Here is a 25668-nt window from a genome sequence, read left to right on the forward strand (position 1 = left end):
ATCTCCTCAGTAACCCATTCATTGTTTAATAACATGCTATTTATCCTCCATGTGTTCAAATGTCTTTGCATGTTTTTGTTGCAATTGATTTCTAGTTTCATACCATTGTGATCTGAGAAGATGCTTGATATGATTTCAATCTTCTTGAACTTGTAGAGATTTAGTTTGTGTCCAATCATGTGGTCTATCTTTGAGAATGTCCCATGTGCTCTTGAGAAGAATGTGAATTCTGTAGTTTTGGAGTGTAATTCTCTGTAGATATCTATTAAATCCATTTGGTGTAGTGCTTCATTTAGAGTCTCTGTTTCCTTGCTAATTTTTTTGTCTAGAGGATCTATCCAGTAGTGTCAATGGGGTGTTGAAGTCCCCTGCTAAGATTGTATTGCTGTCTATTTCTCCTTTGAAGTCCTCCAGAAGATTTTTAATATATTTTGGTGCTCCTATATTGGGTGCATATATGTTTATCAAGGTTATATCTTCATGTTTGATAGATCCTTTCTATATTACGTAATGGTCTTAGTTATGGTCTTCATTTTGAAATCTACTTCATCAGATATGAGTATTGCTACCTCAGCTTTGTTTTGCTTTCCATTTGCTTAGAACATTTTTTTCCATCCCTTCACTTTCAATCTATGTGAGTCTTTTGTTGTGAGGTGGGTCTCTTGTAAACAACATATAGATGAGTCATGCTTTCATATCTAATCAGCTACTTTGTGTCTTTTTATCGGAGCATTCAGTCCATTTACATTTAAGGTGATTATTGATATGTACTTATTTATTGCCATTTTTGTTTAGTTTGATTACATTTTTTTCCTATTTCTTCTACTAATTAAAGCAGTCCTTTTAACATTTCTTGTAGTGCTTGTTTGGTGCTAACGTTTTCCCTTAGCCTTTTTTGTCTTGGAAACTCTTTATTTGTCCTTCTATTTTGAATGACAGCTTTGCTGGATAGAGTAATCTTGGATTCAGATCTTTGTTTTTCATGACCTTGATTACTTCATGCCATTTCCTTCTGGCCTGTAGTGTTTCTTGTGAGAAGTCAGCTGAGAGCCTTATGGGGTTTCCTTTGTAGGTAACCTGTTATTTCTGTCTTGCTGCTTTTAGGATTCTCTCTTTGTCTTTAATTTTTGGCATTTTGATTACTATGTGTCTTGGTGTGGGCCTGTTTGGGTTCTTCTTACTTGGGGCTCTCTGTGCTTCTTGAACTTGAATGCCTTCTTCCTTCACCAAATTAGGGAAGTTTTCTGTCACTATTTCTTTGAATATATTCTCTAACCCTTGTCCATTTTCTTCTTCTTTGGGGACTCCTACGATGCAAATATTATTATGTTTCCAGTTGTCCCACAATTCTCTTAAGCTGTCTTCCTGTTTTTTAATAGTTTTTTCTTTTGGTTTTCTGATTGGTTGATTTTTTTCTACCCTGTCTTCTAATTCGCTGATCCGGTCCTCAGCTTCCTCTACTCTGCTCTTTAGACCTTCCAATGTGTTCTTTATTTCTGATATGTCACTCTTAATCTCTTCTTGGTGGTTTTTAATTTCCAATTGGTTTATTTTCAGCATCTCTATGTCCTTACTCATGCTGTTGAGCTTCCTCAAGATCATGGCTCTGAATTCTAGTTCTGTTAACATGCCTAATTGCTCCACATTGATCTCATCTTCGGTGGAGGTGTCTTGTTCTTTCATTTGGCTTCTGTTTCTGTGTTTCACCATTTTGGCTATCACTGTGGTCTTTGGAGCCTGCCAAGTTTTCCCTGTGGGTTTTGGTGTTCTGCTGTTTGTGGCTCCCTCTCCTGGGTTTAGATGAGCAAGGAGGGACCCACGTTAAACACCACTGTCAAGTCTTACTTTCCTGGTTAGTGTTGTTAGTCCAGTGATGGTACTGTTATCCTCTAGCTTTTTGCCTGGAGGCTAGCAGTAGTGGTTACTGGAAGAATTTTGTGTTGTCAGTTGATTGAAAAACTCCCTCAGGTGCTCAGCATAAGGGGATTTCCCGAGGGTGGGGCAGATGCTGGTTGTTAATGGGCCTCAATTTGCATTTCAAGGGCCCACAGTGTGGGGTTGAATATCTAAGGGAGGAGCTGCTGCCTCTCCCCAGAGCCCTGGGAAGGAGCAATATGGCCATCGTCCTGCGTGGCTGCAACTCACCAAAAGCTCTGAGTGCCCTCCAAATCCCGAGTTTCCCCACATAGTTCCAGTCCAGTCTGCCTTCCTTCTGCCGGAGCCCAAGGTGAGTGGCTGTGGCTATTTTAGCCTCTGTCCCGGCTCTGGGCTGTGCAGCCACTTAGGAGTTTAATCCGAGGGCGCTGCTCCCAGCTAAGGCCGCTGCCGAGCTACCGACCTTAGGCTCCCAGGCCCCGTCTCACGCCTTCGCAAGCCTACCAGGATGGAGTCAGTGTCCCTGGTTATATGGTCCTCGCAAGCTGCTTTTCTATTGCTTTTTCCCATAGATTTGTCTGTGTTTTAGTTGTAATTCCAGTTTGGTCCTGGGAGACGGTCTGTGTAGCTTCCATTCACTCCGCAGCTATTTTGGAATCCAAAATAAAGCTGTGCAAGTTTTTGTGTAGACATTTTTTTAGAAATTGTACTAGGTAAATATCAACCTAGGAATAGAATTCTAAGTTGGATTGGGGTATGTTTAAATTTATAAGAAACTATAAAGAATGTTTTCCACATGTACGTTTCCATGAAGAAGTGTATTTACAGAACGTTTGAAGTTTTCTCATTATGTTATTTCTGCTTCTTCTAAATTCCTCTTGGCTGTGTTTTATTTTTTTCTGCAGTCTTTCATGTTAGCAGCTTTCTTCAAATATCTGGTGATCCTTGGTTGCCCGTACTCATTTAAGAGTATGATACCAAATAAAATATGTGGGACCCCAGTGCATATGAGATGGGCTTGTTAAATTGCCCCTTCATGGACTGGGGAAATTCACTGAAAAACTCATTGTCAATATTTGTAGGGGTCTTTCATTCCTCTTGGCCAGTTAATTGATCTGGAGATGAATCCTCCAATACACTGTCCAGGCTGTGTTTTATGAGTATGGATAAGAGAAGGTAATTCAGTTGTATGAAGTGGGGGAGAAGATATGAGATGAGGGGAGTCTATCTGTATCTTACATAGATTTTTAGGTATATTTTCAGGTTACTTATATGTCTACATGGAGAGTATCAGGTATCACCAATTCATGGAGTTTGGGGTTGTTCTTTTTTGTTTGTTTGTTTGTTTGTTTGTTTCTGTAAGAGGGCCAGGGGTGGAGGAGTTCTTAAGTGACAATCAGCTTGTTTCTTTTGTTTCCTCAAAGCTGACTTTGCTTCAGTTTCTAAGGATCTGCAAAGTTACTAGTAGCTTTTGTGTCTGTGATTTACCTCCCAAAATTTCTTTGGCTTCCTTTCTCTCTCTCTTTTTTGAATCCCATCAAATACTCATTCACACCACTCTGCTGTTATCCCTCTTTTAAACACAGAGATGTGGAAAGATGAGTCGAATGATTTGCTACAAGCTCCACAGACACAGAGTGGAAGGCCTCACTGCAAATGTGTGCCATGTGGTACTGAAAGATCACTTAGCATTTTATTAAATAAATCCAGTTGGGGTTTGCACACAGCTGTTGTGAGAAAAGAAATTTTATTTTATTTTTTAATTAATTCATTCATTTTTTGTTGCAGATGTTTCTCCTTTTCCTCTCCTGGACACACTTCTCCTGATCCCCACCCCCCTCCAGCATTGCTGTCTATGTTCATTGGTTACACATACATGCATATAAGTTCTTTGGTTTATCTCAACACTTCCCCCCAAACTCCCTCCTTTGAGGTTTGTCAGTCTGAACCATACCCCTTTCTATGTCTCTGGGTCTATTTTGTTCATCAGCTCATTTTGTTCATTATGTTCCACAAATAAGTGAGATCATGTGGTATTTGTCTTTCTGACTGGCTTGTTTCACTTAGCTTAATACTCTCCAGGTCCCTCCATGTTGTCTAAAAGGATAAGAGGTCCTTCTTTCTTACAGTTGCATAGTATTCCATTGTGTATATGTACCATTATCAGAGAAGAAAGACTAGCCAAACTTTATACATATATTAATAAAAAATAAGACAAATTAAGAGAGAACCAATGAATTTAAAAGCTTAAATTAAAAATAGAAAGTTTCTGAAGACAAAATGTATTCTGAAGGCTGGTTTTATGGAAAGGAACCCAATAGCCAAATTAAGGAAAAATTATGAGATATTAAGAATAAGTTTTAAGCCCTGGCCAGTTTGGCTCAGCAGTTAGAGCGTCGGCCTGCGGTCCTGAGAGACCTGGGTTCGGTTCCCGCTAAGGGCACGTACTTCGGTTGCAGTTTGTCCCCGGCCCTGGTTGGTCGTGCGGGTGGCAGCCACTCGATGTGTCCCTTCACGTCGATGTTTCTCTCTCTCTCTCCCTTCCTCTCTCTCCCTCCCACTCTATCTGTACAAAAAATGGAAAAATGTCCTCGGGTGAGGATAAAAAAAAAGAATAAGTTTTAACATACAGCCATAAACTGGTAGAGAATAAATATTTATGAGTGTAGTCTATACAACTTTATGGCAATAAATTTGAAAATCTATAGGAAATAGATGATTTCCTAGTAACATTAAAGAGAACACTTGAAAAATTCAATCATCAGAGAATGGGTTGGAATTGGGTTAAATAATATATTTCAATACTAGTGTGAAAAAGAAAGGAAGAATCTCTGGCAGGTGGTCAACACTGATTGCATAGAGATGGGAAGGTAGACAACAAAAGCAAGATTAGGAAGGTAAGAAGGGAGAGAGGTGGGAAGACTGCTAAAATATAAACCAGACAGTATCCATAAAAATATCCAGAATAGCTCTGGCCGGTATTGCCCAGTGGTTAGAGCATCAGCCCATGGACCAGTGAGTCACAGGTTTGATTCCTATCAAGGGCACATACCTCAGTTTCAGTTCCTTCTGGCCCTGGTTGGGGTTGTGCAGGAGGCAACCAGTCGCAGCCAGTCAATGTGTCCCTCTTGCATTGATGTTTCTCTCTCCCCCCACCTCTCTCTTTCTCTCTCCCTCTCTCCCACTCTATCTGAAGATAAATGGGAAAATATCCTTGGGTGAGGATTTTAAAAAAATACCCAGAATATGTTATATAATTATATTTACATAAAATTGTGTTTTTAGTGTTAGGTGTGAATTGGAGAGACTGAACATAAACAAGGTCTGCTTGACTTTGCAAACAATTTTTTTTCATTACCAAAAACAAGGGGGAGGGGTGTTCAATTCTCCTATACACTGAGGAGCAGGGGATGGAGAAGTTAGGGAAAGAAAACAACATAGTATGTTTTCGTCATTGTCATTTTCCCAAATCATGCTTCCTCATAGGACCTTCTGTCCCAATGAAAGTGTGGGGCCCTGTTGCTTTCATTTTGCTGATGCTGAACTTGGCAGTGCTGACTGGACTGGGAACCTTGATCTTAATGAGTAAGTTTCCACTTTTCTCTGAGGCTGTCCCTTGGTTTTACCAGTCACATTGCAGTACTCTGATAACATCATATTACTTAACATTTTGAGTACTGTTTTCTCAAGCTCTTCACAAGCAGTCTCATTTTTACCTCAACCATATCCTGTAGTCACATTTTTCCTCAATTTCCAGGGTCAGAGTGCTCAAAGCACTTTTTAAATTCTGTGCAGTTACCAAGTGGCCAGTGGAGACTATTTGATCACCTAGCTATCATTTTATTTTACACTTTATGCTTTTAATATCTTTTTGCCTTTTTTTCTTGTTTCTATTCCTTGCTGTTATCAATCATACTTTCTTCTCTTCCTTGAATACTTTTCCAACCCCTGGAATAATTTGTTTCTTTAAATATCCATTAATTATTTATCTGAGAATTAAAGACTTCTAAAACACTTTCTTCCCAAACCTGGATGCTAGTAGGAAATACTCTCTTCCCTTCCTTCCTTCTTCCAACAGTGAGTAAAAAGGCATCCTGAGGAAACAAAAGATAACTATTATAATAATTGCTAACGTTTCTTAAATGCCCATTCTTGCTGATTTAGATCTCATTTAATCCTCATAAAACTTAAATTAAAAACTAGAGATTTTATTAATTTGTAGGGCTGCCAGGTAAACTAACATCCGTCTGTCAAGAAAAGCCAGATTATGTTGTAATAATACACAAAATGGATAAATTATGAAGCTTTTTGGATCTTCTGAAGTTCTTAGAGGCATGATCCCTGCCTTTCTAATATTTTTCTTTAATTCTGAGGCAGCTGTTTATAAATTCTCCATCCTTAAATTATGGTTATATCTATTCAAGAGACTCAAATTCATAATGCATACTCTCAGCAATATATTATGATGCTTCCTGGTCTCAAAAGTGCAATTTGTAGTTTTATAAACCAATACTGAATTACACTGTCTTTATTTGGAAATCTCTGCTTCAAATGGATCTTGTTTGTTTTGCATTTAAACTTATTTGAACATTTTCTTGAACAAGGAACTTGTGCTCCATTGAGTAACTTAAATCATTTTTATCTCAATTAATTTTAATATTAAATGTATGTAAGGTTGATGTTCAACATGTATGTAGCTATCATTTAATATGTTCCCATTAAATTGCTAAATAATTGTTATGATATTCATATAATTTATTGGAAGACATTGTGATAAAGTCTAATTAACCTCATGCCATGAATTATAGATTACCACGAACTCTTCTTCAGAAACAGAACAGCATTTGACAAGCAAGAAAGCATGATAGAACAGCTGGAGAGAAATGTAGCATTATACATCGATATGTATAAAAATGTCTCAAGTGAGCACATTGTTTTAAAAAATATGCTAGTAAACACATCAAAAGAGTTGAACAGATTTACCTCAAAATACTCTGAAGATTTAAGGCAGAAGAAAAAGGGTGAGTGAAATCATCTGTTTCATCAATAACTTAGTGTTCTCTCATTTTCCCACCTTTTCAATGGGTTAAAAATCTTGAAATATTTCTGAAATTAAAAAAAAACTCATGAAAATATGTTAACCCTGTATAAATTCTTTTAAAATATGACTCTTGTCTTTCCCCAAAAAACAGGTTGTTTTTTATTTTTCTTTTCTTTTATTATTGGAATCTCTCTCCTGTGCTGATGCTCTAGTGTACCTTATAATGTTTCTTCTCTGTTTATATTTAAGTAAGAAAGGGATGGTTGGTTTGGGTCAACTCTACTGCTATTAAAAGAGGATATGTTTTTTGTTAGATCTCTATGGAGGTTAGAAATCTATCTGGATATTTTAAGGGTGGAAGACAAGGGTGGAATGTATAAACAGACACTTCTTTTCAAACAAAGCTGGGTATAAAATGTGGCACTAACAATCATAGCAGAAACCTCAGCTTTGTTGGATAGTGTATTCAGTTTTTTCAGAGAGGAACCATGTTCTTTCCTCTCACTGATTTATTTTCTTTCCATTCTTCAGTATTTCCTCTCTTACCTTCTTTCATTAAAAAAAAAATTCCTAGTACTTGGGAGAAGACCCTGAGGATACAAAGTTTTCTGCATAATAGTTTAACTGTTCTTCATCTTGAGTAACTAATGCTATGATAGGAAAAGCAAACAAACAGATAATTACAATTCAGTGTAATAAGTGCACATAAACATAATAATATAATGCAATAATCAATATAGTGGAGGAAAGAGTTCAGACTAGATGGGGGTACAGTAATTTATGCTAGGAGTGAAGGCATACTGTAATAAAAGTGATGAATGATAGTATGACACTCTTGGGAAAATTTCAAGGTATTCAAAATCAGACTAATAAGAAATAAAATTGGAGTGTCATTAGGGTTGTCCTATAGTAATGGGGATGGTTTGAATTTTAACCCAAAAGCAATGAAAAAACATTGGATAATTTAAAGCAAGTTCTTACAGAAACATCCCTGGAAGCAGTGAAGTAATGAGGTTTCTCTAGAAAATTTAGCAGGATGGACTAGAGTCCTGTTGCAGCAATCCAAGCATACTGAGGTTTTCTCTGAGTACATTTAATAATCCCTTCATCATTTTTCTTCCTCTGTATCTGTGATTCTTCTACTAATTCAGATTGTTTCAGATTCAAATCCCATTTCATTTCACATCACATTCTCTTCCTTTTCTCATATTTTAAGCAGTCATCTCATTCAATATATAACCTTTGTTAATCATTTCAATATATAGTGCAGATGTTTAGAAATTATGATATATGTGCTTATTGATTGTATATCTGTGCAGACATGTTAGGCACATGTGTGTACCAGTATCAAAGACTTTCCTTATTTGTTTTTCAGACCTTGAACTTTACTTATGTGCATGTTTAAAATCATGCACATGGCTTGGAGATAGCAGAATGAATTTCTCCTGTGTGATATGTGACAATAAGAAGAAAGGAAATAAAACTCAGGTCTGTATTATGATTGGTGGTATGGCCACAGAAATTTCTTAGTATTATTAAGGTACAGGTAAGAAGAATTTGAGTGACAACATTAATCTTTGGCTGTTCCTAAATAAATGGCCTTTATGCCTTTTATGTGTCCCCCTCTCTCTGAGTGGAGTCATTGCAGAATTCCTATACACAGGTTATAATAGCAAGGATATACAATTATCAGATTTATCCATCCATGACACATATCACAACAGGTAAGTTATGGATATATATTTCCTTGGTATTTCTTCTTCCTCATAATTACTGGTTCTTGGAGAACCATAAAAAGGAGAGTAATGACATATTTTCTGTTGTGAGGCATATTTTAATGTACTGTTAGTGCAAATTAAATCATGGAATTCTCTTCCCCCTTAGAGTTGTTGTAGACTGATAAAAAAATTATAGTCTTGACTATAATTCACTTGGTACAATCATTTAAATCATCTATCTAATTTTCACCTGTAACAACCCTACTTAATGTTATTAAAGTTAAAATACAGAGAAATCAGATAAAGTTACTGCACTGCTTGTGATTATTATGCTGTTATTGTTTTTATTAATATTTGAGTGTAGAAAAAAATGTCAAATTCCTAACTGGAATTCTAGAACCCTTACTATCCAGCACAATCAGTTTGTTTAATTTGCTGTAATATACAGCATGCTCCTGCCAAACAGATATTGTTATCAACATTAACTTGAATGAGGTTCATGTCTATGTAATTTTTGCCCTTTATGATTTCATTACTAGAATTATTATTTTGTCTCTTGAACTTGATTAATACAATTCAGTTGTCAAGTATCAACTTTGTTGCTTCTTTAGAAATTTTGGTTCCATCACAGTAAGCTCCATTAGTGGCTTTGTTTTTCAAATTCCCACATCATTACATTTTTAGTCAACAGCTATAAATGTGTCTTTTGACTAGACCTTTAGCTCCTTAAAATAGAAAATGTGTCTTATTCACTATTGTATATCCATTTGTGATACTGAGAAGACTTTAAGCCTGACTGAAATACAAGGTTTCTTTCATAGTTTGATTTTTTTTTTAATGTGCTCTTTTTCTATAAGAAAATATAGTACTTAGACTGTCAAAGTGGAGGCATTTTATTGTTTTAACATATTTTAATAATTTACTTTATTAAGGAGAGACATCTCCATAAGAGAAAAAAATAAGAAATTAAGAACAATTAAGAGAAAACTGGCTTAGGCTAAACCTAATTAGATATGAAGTGTGAAAGAAAGGGCGCAGACTACGATCATTTTAAGTTTTCTTTCTTGAATTTATACACAAGAAAAAAAATGATCAGGTATTTGTGTGTTTTATGTTTGGAACTGATATCGAGTGTAAACTTTAATATGCAAACTTATGGTGCTTGTGAGAATCACAGGAACATAAAATATAATTGAGCTTGGAGTTGAATGTGAGATGACTGTAATAGAGAACTTTAAAAAATATTATCCACCCAGTTCAGCTTGGTCCCTTTCATAGACATCTAAACCTGGCAGAGGGAGCACAATCTGCAGAACAGTGATATCCATAGGGATTTGGGCAGGCTCCAAACCCTACTGAGACAGTGAAACAAAGAAACAAGTCACACAAGAAAGAACAAGAACTCAGCCAGTGTGGCTCAGTGGATTAAGCATCAGCTCATGGACTGAGGTCCCAGTCCGATTCCCAGTCAGGGCACAGGCTCAGATTTCGGGCTCAATCCCCAGTAGAGGGCATGCAGGAGGCAGCCAATAGATGTTTCTCCTTCACGTCGATGTTTCTGTCTCTCTCTCTCTGCATTCCTCGCTCTCTAAAAAACTAATAAGAATATATTTTTTTTAAAAAAGAAAGAACAAGAGAATTCACCAGAAGAAGGGCTAAATAAAATGGAGATAAGCAAATTATCAGATATAGAGTTCAGAGTAATGCTTATAAGGATGCTCAAGAACATGAGAAAAGATAGAGAACAATGGAAAGCAGCCAACTGGAAATGAAAAATAACCAAGTGGAAATGAAGAATCACATAGCCAAAATAAAAAATACACTGGAAGGAGTAAACAGAAGATTACAGGAAGCTGAGGATCGGATCAGTGAATTAGAAGACAAGGTAGAGACTTCCAGTATGTAAAAGTAGTACTCACCTCCTCCCATAACCACATCAAAATTACAATTAAACTACAGAACAACCATCATTTAGAACTGCCTGAAGTCAAGCTAAATGGAAGTTCTACAACTATTAAATTAAAGAAGAAGCCATATCGAGACTGGTAGGAGGGGCAGAGGGGCAGACAGGCTGGTCCCACACTCACGAGTGACGGATGAAACTCAGGAGAGATACCTTGGCTGGGAAAGTCCTCCCTGTGGAGTAAGGGGTCCCCATCCCACATCACACCCCTAACTCAGGGTTCCAGTATCACAAAGAGAAGTCCCCATAACTTATTGCTGCAAAAACCAGCAGGAATCGAGGCTGAGGCTCCTGGAGTCCCAGGCAGTTCCTCTTAAAGTGTCCATGCACAGAATTACTCAGACCCGCTTCCTCTAAGCTCCAGTGTTAGGGAGGCAGCTTGAAAGGCACAATAGACATACATGGAAGAACTGAATTGTTTGGCATTGGGGCGAGAGCTGGAGAGGCAGCTTTCTCCTGGACAGATGTGCTGGTGGAGGCTGTTGTTCTTTTGGTGAGCCCTTTCCCACAGGGAAGTCAGATGTGTGCCATATCTGGGACTCCAGGAACCTGGTTCACACTGTTTGCCCTGCCCTGGTGATACCCTGAGGCCCTGCCCCATTCAACTTTCAGGACTACCCAAGCTGTTTCCAGTGGCTTTACCATAGGATTGGCCTGTCTTATCTCTTGCTTCAGATTTTCTTAAATTCTCTCAAACAAATAACACCTGACCTCAGTGAGCCCCATACCCACAGGTAACTGGTCCCAGGCCTGGCACTAAAAGCACCCAACCTTGATTCATAGCTTGGCTTTGAATGGGCACCTCCAAGCCCAGCACAAGCAGCAGCCATATATAGGTTGTTTTGTCACTTATGCTTGGTGGCCCCAGGTAGAACACAGGCAGTAGCTGACGTTGTCCCAGAGCCAGCATACCCAGTGGACAGCTTCAGACCACATCAATGTACCACCACCCACCTACCTCCACAAATTACACACTCAAGGAGTGGATTCAGTGGGTGCCAGAGCCCTGCTTAAGTAACTATTGCTCTGTGTGGTGGGCTGTGCACAGCCGATCCTCCAAGGTAGTCAGAGGTCAGTGGTCAGTGGGCACAGCCGGTCCTTGCAGCTGATCAGTCTGAGTAAATTTCTCCCATTGAAATGCCAATAGCAATCAAGACTCAATTACAAGAGAAGGGTGGACAGTCCACACGAGGAGTACACCTCAAGGGTACAGCTAAGGTAACCAGCAAGGCCATTTCTATAGGATACCTACAACAATAGGCCACCCTAGGAATCCTAGGAGACGTAGCAACTCTACCTAATACATAGAAACAATCACAGGGAAGCAGCCAAAATGAGGAGACAGAGAAACATGTCCCAAGTGAAAGAACAGAAAAAAAACTCTAGGGTAAGAATTAAATGAAATGGAGATGAACAATCTAACAGATGCAGAGTTCAAAACACTGGTTACAAGGAGACTCAATGAACTTAGCAAGAAATTCAAGGAACTTAGTGAGTACCACAAGAGCATGAAAAAAGACCAGTCAGAAATGAAGGGTGCATTAACTATAATAAAGAATAATTTACAGGGAGTCAATAGTAAAGTAGGATAAGCTAAGAAGCAAACCATTGATTTGGAATATAAGGAAGCAAGAAAACACTCAATCAGAACAAAGAATCCAAAACAGTGAGGATAGTGTAAGGAACCTCTGGGACAACTTCAGGTGTACCAACATTCGCATCATGGGGGTGCCAGAAGGAGAAGAGAGAAAACAAGAAATCGAAAACCTATTTGAAAAAATAATGACAGAAGACTTTCTTAACTTGGTGAAGGAAACAGACGTACAAGTCCAAGAAACACAGAGAGTTCCAAACAAGATGAACCCAAAGAGGTCCACACCAAGACACATCATCATCAAAATGCAAAAGTTTAAATACAAAGAGAAAATCTTAAAAACAACAAGAGAAAAGGGAGCTTTCATAAGACTGTCAGCCGATTTCTCAAAAGAAACTTTGCAAGCCAGGAGGGAGTGGCAAAAGATATTCAAAGTGATGAAAAACAACAACCTACAAGCAAGATTACTCTATCCTGCAAAGCTATTATTTAGAATTGACGGACATATAAATAGTTTCTCAGACAAGAAAAAGGTAAAGGAGTTCATCACCATACACCTGTATTATATGAAATGGTGATAGGGCTTCTTGAAGAACAAGAACAAAAATGTGAACAATAAAATGGCAATAAATATATATCTATTATCAACTGAATCTACAAACAAAATGAGCAAGCAGAACAGAAACAGACTCATAGATACAGAGAACTTTTGGTTTCCTGATGGGAGAGAGCTGGGGGGATGGCTGAAAAAGGTGAGAGAATTGAGAAGGACAAATTGGTTGTTAGAGTGATGAATCTCAAAGGGAAGGGGGAAGGGAGAGTGGAAAGAGATAAACCAAAGAACTTCTACGTATATATGCATAACCAATGGGCAAAGACAATAGTGTAGGGAAGAAAGAAGTGGGGCAGGAGTGAGGAGGAGGGGTTCAATAGGGAAAAAGGGGGGCATCTTTAATACATTCAACAATAAAGATAAAAAACTGAAATAAAAATAAAATGACATTAAAATGGGAAGTAAGTTACAAAGAATGTTGCTATTTGGTTTGCAACGTTATTTTAAGCACTACTGGAATACATTAAATTGACATTTTATTTTATTTTTAAAATTTTTCTGCTTTCTTTTTTTAATTAATTAATTTATTTTTGTTACAGATGTTTCTCCCCCCACCACTGACTCGCCCCTCCCCCTTCCTTTCTGCCCTGTCCCCAGCTTTGTTGTCCATGTCCATTGTTCATGCATACATTTATACAAGTTCTGTGGTTTATCTACTCGCCCTCTTCTGGGGATTGTCAGTGTGTACCCCACTTCCACATCTCTGAAACTACATCATTCCTCAGACTGTTATGTTCATTATATTCCACAAATAAGAGAGATCATATGACAGTTGTCTTTCTCTGTTTGGCTTGTTTTGCTTAGGATAATACTTTCCAGGTCCCTCCATGTCATCTCAAAGGATAAGAGATCTTTCTTTCCTACAGCTGTATAGTACTCCATTGTGTATATGTACTACTGCTTTTTATTCCATTAATCTACTGATGGACATTTGGGCTGTTTTCAGATCTTAGCTATTGTAAATAGTGCTGCTACAAACATGGGGGTACACATATTCTTTCTGCTTGGTGTTTCAGGCTGCTTAGGGTATATTCCTAAAAGTGGGATCACTGGGTCAAATGGAAGTTCAATTTTAAATTTTTTGAGGTAACACCATATTGTTTTCCATAGTGGCTGCACCAGTCTGCATTCCCACCAGCAGTGCACTAGAGCCCCCTTTTCTCCACACCCTTGCCAACACTTGTTGTTTGATGATTTGTTGATGGCAGCCATTCTGACAGGTGTGAGGTGATACCTCATTGTTGTTTTAATTTGCATCTCTCTGATGATTAGTGACGTTGAACATTTCTTCATATATCTCTGTCCTGTTTAGAGAAGTGTCTATTTAGACCCTCTGCCCATTATTTAATTTGGTTGTCTTCCTTTTGTTGAGGTGTATGAGCACTCTATATATATTGGAAATTAACTCCTTATCTGATATATCATTGGCAATGATGCTCTCCCATACAGTGGGTTGCCTTTTCATTTTAATGATTGTATTTTTTGCTGTGCAGAAGCTTTTGAGTTTGATGTAGTCCCATATGTTCATTTTCTCCTTTGTTTCTGTTGGCTTAGGTGATGTATCATTGAAAATTCTGCTGCGTATGATGTCTGAAATTTGGTTGCCTATATTTTCTTCTAGGATTTTTATGAATTAATGAGTCACATTTAAGTCTTTTATTCATTTTGAGTGTATTCTTGTGTATGGTGTAAGCTGATGATCTTGTTTCATTTTTTTGCATGTAGCTGTCCAATTTTCCCAACGCCATTTATTAAAGAGGCTGTCTTTACTCTACTGTATGCTCTTGCCACCTTTGTCAAATATTAATTGAGCATATTGCCTTGGGTCCATTTCCGGGTTCTCTGTTCTGTTCCACTGATCTATATGCCTGTTCTTGTTCCAGTACCAGGCTGCTTTGATTACAGTCGCTTTGTAGTATAACCTGATATCTGGTAATGTGATCCCTCCAACTTTGTTCTTCTTTTTCAAGATTGCTATGTCTATTCAAGGTCTTTTTTGGTTCCACGTGAACTTTTGAAGTAATTGTTCTAGTTCTGTGAAATATGTCGTTGGTATTTTAATGGGAATTGCATTGAATGTGTAGATTGGTTTGTGTAGTATGGACATTTTAATGATGTTAATTCTTCCAGCCCATGAACAAGGTATGTGCTTCCACTTTTTTATATCTCCTCTATCTCTTTTCAATGACCTGTAGTTTTCTGCAAGTAGGTCCTTTATTTATTTGGTTAAATTTATTCCTAGGTATCTTAATTTTTTTGCTGCCATGGTAACTGGGATTGTTTTTCAGTTTCTCTTTCTGTGAGTTCATCATTGGTGTATAAGAATGCCTTCAATTTCTTCTTTTTTTTTTTTATCCTCACCCGAGGACATTTTTCCATTTTTTGTTCAGGTAGAGTGGGAGGGAGAGAGAGAAACAGAGAGAGAGAGAGAAACATCGATGCGAAAGGAACACATCGAGTGGCTGCCACCCGCACAACTGACCAGGGCCGGGGACAAACTGCAGCCGAGGTACGCGCCCTTAGCGGGAACTGAACCCCGGTCTCTCAGGACCGCAGGCCGACGATCTAACCGCTGAGCCAAACCGGCCAGGGCGCCTTCAATTTCTTGATGTTAATTTTGTATCCTGCTACTTTGCCAAATTTATTTAAGTCTAGTAAACTTCTGATGGAGTCTTTGGGGTTTTCAATGTATAGATGTATAGTATCATGTCATCTGTGAATAATGACAGTTTCACTTCCTCCTTTCCAATTTGGTTCCGTTTTATTTTTTCTTCTTGTCTGATTGCTGTGGCTAAGGCTTCCAGTACTATGTTATATGAGAGTGGCAAAAGTGGGCATCCTTGTCTTGTTCCTCTTCTTAAGGGAAATGCTTTTAATTTTTGCCCCTTGAGTACGATGTTGGCCGTAGGTCTTTCATATATGGCATTTATTATGTTGAGATATGATCCCTCTATTCCCACATTGCTGAGTGTTTTATCAGGAATGGGTGCTGGGTTTTATTGAATGCTTTTTCAGCATCTATTGATATGATCATATGATTTTTATCTTTCATTTTGTTTATGTGGTGTATCATGTTTATTGATTTGCGAATATTGTACCAGCCTTGCATCCCTGGGATGAATCCCACTTGGTCATGGTGAAAAAATTTTTTGATGTATTGCTAGATTCAATTTGCTCATGATTTTGACATCTATCAGAGATATTGGTCTGTAGTTTTCTTTCTTTGTAGTGTCTTTTTCTAGTTTTGGAATTAGAATTATGCTGGCCTCATAAAACAAGTTTGGAAGTCTTCCTTCTTCTTGAATTTTTTGAAATAGTTGGAGGAGAATGGGTATTAGTTCTTCTTTGAGTGTTTGGTAAAATTCCCCTGTGAAACTGTCCAGGCCTGGGCTTTTGTTTGCTGGGAGAGTCTTGATTATATCTTCAATTTCTTTTGTTTTTGTTTTTATTGGTCTGTTCAAGTTTTCTATCTCTTTCCGGTCCAGTTTTGGGGGACTATGTGGTTCCAGAAATTTGTCCATTTTGCTTAGATTGTTGAATTTGTTGCCATACAATTGTTCATAATATTTGTTAACAATCCTTTGTATTTCTGTGGTATCAGTTATTATTTCTCATCTTTCATTTCTGATTTTGTGTATTTGGGTTCTCTCTTTTTGTTTCTTGGTGAGTCTGGCTAAGGGTCCATCAATCTTGTTTATCTTTTCAAAGAACCAGCTCTTTGTATCACTGATCCTTTGAATTGTGTTTTTGGTCTCCATGTCATTTATTTCTGCTCTGATCTTGACTATTTCCTTCCTTCTCCTTGCTCTGGGGTTTTCTTTCTGTTTGCTTTCTAGTTCCTGAAGTTGTGAGGTTAGATAGTCTATTAGAAATTTTTCTTGCTTCTTGAGGTAGGCCTGTAGTGCTCTTAACTTCCCTCTCAGAACTGCTCTTGCTGCATCCCATATATTTTGTGTTGTTGTGTGTTCATTTTCATTGATTGCCAGGAAGTTTTTAATTTCTTCCTTAATCTCCATTGTAATCCATTCATTGTTTATTAACATGCTATTTAGCCTCCAAGTGTTCAAATGTCTTTGCATGTTCTTGTTGCAATTGATTTCTAGTTTCATGCCATTGTGATCTGAGAAGATGTTTGATATGATTTCAGTCTTCTTGAACTTGTAGAGACTTAGTTTGTGCCCTAACATGTGAATGCCCCATGTACACTCCAGAAGAATGTAAATTATGAAGTTTTGGGGTGTAATTCTCTGTAGATATCTATTAAATCCATTTGGTCTAGTGCTTCATTTAGAGTCTCTGTTTCCTTGCTAATTTTTTGTTTAGAGGATCTATCCAGTGGTGTCAGTGGGTTGCTGAAGTCCCCTGCAATGATTGTATTGCTGTTGATTTCTCCTTTGAAGTCCTCCAGAAGATTTTTAATATATTTTGGTGCTCCTATATTGGGTGCATATATGTTTACCAAGTTATATCTTCCTGTTGGATAGATCCTGTTAATATTATGTGGTGGCTTTCTTTGTCTCTAGTCATAGTCTTTATTTTGAAATCTACTTTATCAGATATGAGTATTGCTACCCCAGCTTTATCTTTGCTTTCCATTTGCTTGAAAGATTTTTTTCCATTTCTTCACTTTCAACCTATGTGAGTCTTTTGTTGTGAGGTGGGTTTCTTGTAAACAACATATATGTGAGTCATGCTTTCTTATCCAGTCAGCTACTCTGTGTCTTTTTATCGGAGCACTCAGTCCATTCACATTTAAGGTGATAATTGATATGTACTTATTTATTGCCATTTTTGTTTAGCATGGTTCTATTTTTCTTCCTATTTCTCCTACTAATCACAGCAGTTCTTTTAGCATATTTTGCAGTGCTGGTTTGGTGTTAATATATTCCCTTAGCCTTTTTGTGTGTGTGTGTCTGGAAAGCTCTTTATTTGACCTTCTATTTTGAATGATAGCCTTGATGGATAGAGTAGTCTTGGATTCAGATCCTTGTTTCTCATTACCTTGATTACTTCATGCCACTTCCTTCTGGCCTATAGTGTTTCTATTGAGAAGTCAGCTCAATGCCTTATGGGGTTTCCTTTGTAGGTGACCTGTTGCTTATCTCTTGCTGCCTTTAAGATTCTGTTTGTCTTCAATTTTTGTCATTTTATTTAATATGTGTCTTGGTGTGGGCCTTTTTGGGTTCTTCTTACTTAGGGCTCTCTGTGCTTCTTGAACTTGAATGCCTTCTTTCTTAACCATGTTAAGAAAGTTTTCTGATACTGTATCTTCAAATATATTCTCTAACCCTTGCCCATTTTCTTCCTCTTTGGAGACTCCTATGATGTGAATATTATTACGTTTGAAGTTGTCCTGCAGTTCTCTTAAGCTATCTTCCTGTTTTTTAATTGTTTTTTTCTTTTGGTTTTCTGATTGGTTGATTTTTTTCTACCCTGTCTTCTATTTCACTGCTCCAGTCCTCAGCTTCCTCTACTCTTCTGGTTAGTCCTTCCAATATGTTCTTAATTTTGCTATGTCATTCTTCATTTCCACTTGGCTGGTTTTCAATGTTTCTATATCTTTACTCATGGTGCTAATGTCCTTACTCATGCTGTTGAGCTTCCTCAAGATCATGGCTCTGAACTCTACCTCTGATAATTTGCTTAACTGCATTTCATTAATCTCATTGTCAATGGAGTTCTCTTGTTTTTTCATTTGGGATTTGTATCCTTGTTTCACCATTTGGGCTATTTTAATGGGTTTTGGAGCCTGCCAAATTTTCCCTCTGGATGTTGGTGTTCTGCTGTATGTGGCTCCCTCTACTGGGTTTGGATGAGCCTGGGCGGGCCTACATTAAACACCACTGTCAAGTCTTACTTTCCTGGGTAGATTTGCAAGCCCAGGAAAGATTCAGTTATCCTCTAGCTTTTTCCTGGAGGCTAGTGGTCTCAGTTACTCAGTGCCTTGGAATGTAGCCCTGGTGTTGTGCATAAGAGGATTTCCAGAGTGTGGAATGGATGCTGGTTGTTAATGAGCCTCAATTTGCATTTCTTCGCCTCACCTTGGGAAGGCTGAATCATGGCGGTGGGCGGAGGGGTGGGCGGCGGCATCTGCTGCTTTTCCCCACAGCTCATGAAAGGAGCACACTTGCCACCGTCCTTTGTGGGCACAACTCTGAAAAAACTCTGAGTGCCCTCCAAATCCTGGGTGTCCCCACAGAGTTCCAGCCCAGTCTGCCCTCCCTCTGCCATAGCCCCCAGGTGAGTGTCTATGGCTATTTTAGTGCTCTGTTCTGGCTCTCTGCACTGTGGAGCGGGCTTGGTCTTTATTCCCCAAGGGCGCTGCTCACAGCTAAGACTGCTGCTGTCCGTGGGCACCCAGCCCGCCACCCTCTTGTGCCCCCACAGATCATACCAGTGTCCCTGGTTATATGGTCCTTTCCTGATGCTTTTCTGTTGCTTTTTTCCGAGGAGTTGTCTTTATTTTAGTTGTAATTCCCATTTGGTCCTGGGAGATCATCTGCATAGCTTCTATTCACTCCGCCTCCATTTTTACATCCTCTATGCCTATCTGTGCAGCTGAGTCACACAGGCCTTTCTGGTGCCCCTGCACCCTGCAGGTCCCGTGGGTAACTGAATCACCCAGCCCCTTTGGGGACCTGGCTCTATGCCTATGTTATGGGCTGCAGGGTCGCACAGGCCTCTCTGGTGCATTAGCACCCCACTGGTCCCATTGGTAACTGGATTTCACAGTCCCTGCTGGGTCGCACAGGCCTCTCTGGTGCCCCTCACCCTGCAGGTCCCATGGGCAGGCAGCTGGATCTCACCAGTACCTCTCAGGCCCTAGCTTGCCCTTGTGAGCTGCTGGACTGCACAGGCATCTGTGGAGCCCAAGTCCTGCCGCTCGTGGCTGGGGAGTACTGCTGCCCCATGGAGCTCAACTCTTACTCAGCTTTTGATTTAGTTTTTGGGGATGAGTCTCAGCTGCTCTTCTGTGGTCTGGGGATGGATGTCTGCTCCCCAGCCTCTGTTGCCTGGGGTATATCTGGACTCTGATCAGGCTGCTACTATTGGGGATGGTGCTGGGCTCTGGGCTATTTGCGGCTTGGGCAACTGGCACCTTGGGAGCTCCACTACTGTGCACCGGTCTGTGTTGACATAGAACGTTCACTGGTCCAATGGCGCCAGTTGCGCTGGTGGGCTCAGGTTGCTGAGACCTAGCCACTTCCACTGCCTCCTCCCAGGGAAGACCCAGGATCTTCCAAAATGGTTGGACCTCCCCATGGTGCAGAGAGAAGCACCCTGAAGGGCTGCTTACTGAGGTGCTGGCTGTTCTTGTCCACAGCACAGGAACTTTTAACTCCACGGCTCTGCACTGCTCAGGTTTGGTCATCCACCTTCACGTCCGCTTAAATCTCTCACACACTCACCCTCCCTGTGGTCCCACCCGCCGCCATCTTCCTCTCCTTTTCTGTAAATTGACATTTTAATGTTAAATTGAAAAAAATTATTGACCCATCATTTACTAAACATTAATTACTCACCAAACATTTATCAATGATTACCATGTTCTCTTCTTTGGGAATGCCAGATGAATAAAGTACTGATCTCCATTATCAAGGGGAATTTCAGTCAATAGACTGTGTGACAACATCCAAAGTGAGCTGGTAGATTAAGAAGCCACAAGATAGAATCCTACATATCCACACTATTGGGGCGGGGGATAGAAAAACTAGCAGAAGTGTTTAAGAATAAGTGATTAAAGAAATAGGGAGAGAAGAAAAAAAAGGCATGATCCAATGAGAACTGATGAATTTAAAATAAGGAGTTTCAAAAATAATGTAATCAACAGTGGAAATACCTCAAAAAGGTTAAATAATGCACAAGTGATGACAAACATTATGTATATAACATGCCTATAACATGCCACAAACAAGAAAAGAACTTTAAATTTTTTTTTCTTTATTGATTTTAGAGAGAGAGAAAAGGAGAGAGAGAGAGAGAGATAGAAACATGGATGAGAGAGAACATTGATTGGCTGCCTCCTACATGCCCCCCACTGGGGATCGGGCCCACAACCTGGGCATGTGCCATGACCAAGAATCAAACTGGTGAACTCTTGGTGCATGGGTCAACACTCAACCACTGAGCCACACTGGCTGGACAAGGAAAGACCTTTTTATTTAATGTTTTATTTAACCTTATAACAGTGTATGGTGTAAGTATGATTATCCCTAAATTTCCGATCAGGAAGCTAAAGTTTATAGAGAATAAGTACAGTTTGTAAAGTTACATGAGTAATAAGCACCAGAATGCAGGCTCAAATCCTAGTCTATGATTTGTTTCCAAAGTCCAAGATATGTCTAAAAATAGAGTGTTAGTTAACAATTAGAAGACGACTCTGGCAACAGTCTCATAAATTAAGTCATGTGGCTTAAATATTGACAACATTTTATATTTTTCAAATAAACATTTCTTGTGCTTACTAAAGTTTGCAACATAGATTAATTCTGGGCATGTAATAACAAGCTCTGCCTTCACACATCTTAAAGGAGCTTTAATCAGAGATAAATCAAAGCAATAAATCAAGATTCATGCAAGTGGTTATTTTACTGAGATTATGATGTTTCATATATAAAAAAATGGAAAGTACAGTGCTCAGAGAGAACAGTTAAGGATGACTTAAAATCTGAATGAGGCAGAAGCAATAAAGCTTAAGCTCCAGATTTCCTCTTTAGAATGTTTTATGTTAATGGAAGACAAGTTACCTTTTATGTCATTAAAGAAAATTCATGGTATCAGGAGAGTTTTTAAGACATTCTTACTTGCTTCAGGGTAGGGCCCAGTGAAGAGGGAAAGATTAAAAGAGTAGGAGAGAGGTGGTGGTGGTAAGTAGGAAACCTGAGAATAAAGAAGGTTTTAAAGTTTCACTGAGGGAAAGGGGACAAGGAACCAAGAAGTGGAATTTGGATGACATGCATCTGGTTCTGTTGTACTTGAATTAGCTCCCAGTGGTACAAAAGAGCAGTAACTGATGTTTCATTTCTATACAGCTGTTCACTGCATGTCCTCCGTCACCTGTCTCTAGGATGGATCTGAATTGTACACTCACTGAGATAAATAAGGCAGAGAATGTTTCAAAATGTTGCACTGTGACTCTAAATCAACCTGTCCCTTCTGTCTTGTTAATCATAAAGGAATGTTTGGTATGCTAATGTTGAACAAGTTTCTCTGACAATCATCTTCCATATATGGTTAAAAATGAATAACAAGAAGGCAATACATTTTGGGAGCATTTGTCTGTACCCCAATAAATTATTTTTTAGGAAAATATCTATTCTATATAAAAGGAGTCCCTTGGAATTAAGAGCACAGGAGGTAGAAATTCAGAAGTTTTGTTCTACTTCCCTGCCTTTTCTTTCACACCACTGTTCCTTGATTTCCTATGGCACTAAGAAATGGAAATTATTAATGCAAAATCAAATCACAGTCAAGGGTCATATGAAGAAATGCTCAACATCACTAATCATCAGAGAAATGCAAATTAAAACAACAATGAGGTATCACCTCACACCTGTCAGAATGGCTGCCATCAACAAATCATCAAACAACAAGTGTTGGCGAGGGTGTGGAGAAAAGGGGACTCTAGTACACTGCTGGTGGGAATGCAGACTGGTGTAGCCACTATGTAAAACAATATGGTGTTACCTCAGAAAATTTAAAATTGAACTTCTATTTGACCCAGTGATCCCACTCCTAGGAATATACCCTTAGAAGCCTGAAACACCAAGCAGAAAGAATATATGTACCCCCATGTTCATAGCAGCACTATTTACAATAGCTAAGATCTGGAAACAGCCCAAGTGTCCATCAATGGACAAATGAATAAAAAAGCAGTGGTACATATACACAATGGAGTACTATGCAGCTGTAAGAAAGAAAGATCTCTTACTCTTTGAGATGACATGGAGGGACCTGGAAAGTATTATCCTAAGTGAAACAAGCCAAGCAGAAAAAGACAAATACCACATGATCTCACTTATATATGGAATATAATGAACATAACAGTCTGAGGAATAGCATAGACCCAGAAACATGGAAGTAGGGTACAGATGGACAACCCTCAGAAGAGGAGGTGGTGGGGGGTGGGAAGAGATAAACCACAGAACTTATATGCATGTATGCATAACCGATGGACATGGACAACAAAGCTGGGGTCGGAGCGGAGGGGATGGGGAGGAGGGTGTCAATGGGGTAAAAAAGGAGAAACATCTGTAACAAAAATAAAATTTTAAAAATTAATTGATTAATTTTTAAAAATTTAATAAAAAAGTTATATATATATATATATATTAAAAAAATCACAGTCAAGGGTATTACCCTGTGCGATATAAAGTGTTTCTTTGGAGCCAAGAAAATTTTGCTTTGTTTCTACTAGTTTACATGTTGAGTAAATAATATAAGCTTATATACTTTATTAAAGGAAGATTATACAAGTATGAGAGATTTATAATCAGGATAACTGGATGATTTATTGTCCAAACCAGGACACTTTGGGGAATGAAAGGAGGCAGTGTTGATAATTACATCAATTCACAAGCATAAATCAGAAGTGTCCTAGGCAAGCCAAGATGACTAAGTTACCTGTTGGACAAAATTAGAAACAGAGGCCAAGGGGTAAACTTGGGGTCTGAGACAGCTGAGGGCTCTTGTGAATACTCACAGTGGTGTAAGTAATCACCATAGCTGTTCTCACTTTCTTCTAACTTAAAAAATTCAATGAAGAAAGAGCAATGAGTTTTGGACATAACAGATTAGATTTATGAAGTAATTAATCTCTTTTTTAAAGATAAATAAGGCATACCACTAATTTTTGCTTATTTATTTTTGTTGTTGCAGGTTTGGAACCCTTGTAAATGCTTCAAGTGAGGAAACTGTATTCAATGGATGTGAAATAACTGGAAAATCTAATGACTCTAGTAGTTAATATTTGTGAAAACAAAGTCGGCATGCCACATTTTTTTTTTAATCCTAGGTAAATGCAAACTTACAGCTTATTATAATACTACAGGACATAAAAATCACCATGCTAGCTGAAACTATGCAAAAACAATCTCAGAATCAAAGGGAAAATTTTGTTTTGTGACTTTACAAACTATATCTCAAAACATTAAAAACTCTATTTCTGTTGATTATACATATAAAGGGAAATAAATAAATAGTGGGATAAATATTACTTAGTATGCTATAGTTTGAAATATTAGAAACATTGAAAATTAAAGGGGTCTATCTATTTCATGCTTTAAGAGTAGCATGAACAGTGGTACAACTTCTGTGGTCTAGTTCACTAAACAGATTGAACATCTTTTCCATGTCTTAGAAAACTGCCATACTCCTTTCTACGTTGGGGTCAACTTTTAACATTTTATCCTTTGTGCTTTTAAAGACATAAAATATTTTCAACCTTTTCTTTCACGTGAAGTTTTGGGCTGGCATCACTTCCTTCGGGCGCCTTTATCATCTTTATCACAGCTACTTTTATTTATGCCAATAAATTCCCTTCAGTAAGTTCCTCTGAATGCATATCAGGACTCTTTGAAATGATGACGGTGTAATCTCTACCACCAGCTATTCCTTCTTTAACTGTATTTACATTATTACTTGCACAGCATGGTAAAAAGCTCCTCTCATACTTCCTTTCACTGTTACTTCCTATCAGAATCTTGAATATTTTCAGTGATATGCTTGATATCATTTTTTTAAAAGCTCAACTAAAGAAATTAGATGAATGTAGGCTTAATAGCTTGTCCAAATGTCCATTAAAGAGAAAAGACTTTAAAACTTGAACTAATGCTTTGGTCCATTGACTGGATTAATGAAGTTGTGTTTGGTGATAAAAAGCATCCCCAGAAAAGGGGGTGGGGGGAGAGATAAACCACAGAACTTATATGCATGTATGTATGAACAATGGACATGGACAACAAAGGTGGGGACAGGGCGGGGAGGGTGGGAGAGGGGGAAATCAGTGGGGGGAAAAGGAGAAACATCTGTAACAAAAATTAATTAATTAATTTTTTAAAAAAACATATTATCCCTCAAGGCCCTAAGAGGATGAGTGTGACTTTTTTGTTTTGTCTTGTGGAGGCAGCCAAATTAAGTTCCAGAAATTGATTTTGTCTTTGCCAGCAATTCATTTAGTACAGGTTCACTATGAGAATTATAATAATTTTATAAGCCAAATCATTCAGCATAGTATCTCTTAATAAGCTAATTAAAGAAATAGCATACTCTAAACCAGTGGTGGATTAATCACACTATTATTCTAAGCAAGGGGAGATGAGGGGAATAAAGTGTAAATTGTAATACGAGGTGTGCCTTTTTATTCGAGGAGGAGGCAGACCTCAGAGGGTTGGAGAGCAACCAGGAGCTGACTTCCAGCTGCCAGCATACAAGTCCCCTGTTGCTGGAGCATGTTGCCAGGGAATCAAGATGCCAGTGTTAGCAAGCCAGCCGAGCTGCTCCAAGGGTTATCACCCCCAAGGCCTTTGCTGGGTTGTTTTTTGTTTTAACAAAAACATCTGTAATATTCTCTGCTTGTTTTAAACACCAATACCGACTAAAGAGTCGCTTGGCCTCATAGGAACAAATGTCTAAAAGGTCTTCAGGGAGTTTTTAGGTCAGCAAAGAGTCACTTCACCCAAACCTAAACTCAAATAGTTCTGACGGATTTTCAGTATTTATAGTCTAAATGTCCCCTTGCTTGCAACCAGCCCCAGCCCTTTCAGTGATGTCTAAAAGTCACCTTATTAAACTCAGTCAGGCAGACCTGGTTGAAAGGGGCTTGCTATGAATACAAGACACCTATTTCACAGTTAGGGCTCTCAA

The 25668-nt window shown here is 38.5% G+C and overlaps 1 protein-coding gene across 3 annotated transcripts in view; it reads left to right on the forward strand.

Annotated features, from left to right (window-relative positions):
• LOC118624568 overlaps positions 1-24630 on the forward strand; it is a 30402-nt gene extending 5772 nt beyond the window's left edge. Inside the window, exons 3-7 of one of the 3 annotated variants that reach the window (XM_036252961.1) lie at positions 5362-5460; positions 6684-6896; positions 8292-8404; positions 21837-21908; positions 23683-24630. In XM_036252961.1, the coding sequence (XP_036108854.1) occupies positions 5362-5460; positions 6684-6896; positions 8292-8404; positions 21837-21908; positions 23683-23712 (527 nt within the window). In that variant the 3' untranslated portion in view covers positions 23713-24630. Of the gene's footprint in view, positions 1-5361; positions 5461-6683; positions 6897-8291; positions 8405-21836; positions 21999-23682 lie in introns of those variants that run through there. The other 2 variants (XM_036252962.1, XM_036252960.1) reach the window with 2 other exon arrangements.
• The last annotated feature ends 1038 nt before the right edge of the window (positions 24631-25668 follow it).

Source organism: Molossus molossus, unplaced genomic scaffold (assembly GCF_014108415.1).
Source record: "Molossus molossus isolate mMolMol1 unplaced genomic scaffold, mMolMol1.p scaffold_m16_p_10, whole genome shotgun sequence".
Classification (NCBI taxonomy): domain Eukaryota; kingdom Metazoa; phylum Chordata; class Mammalia; order Chiroptera; family Molossidae; genus Molossus; species Molossus molossus.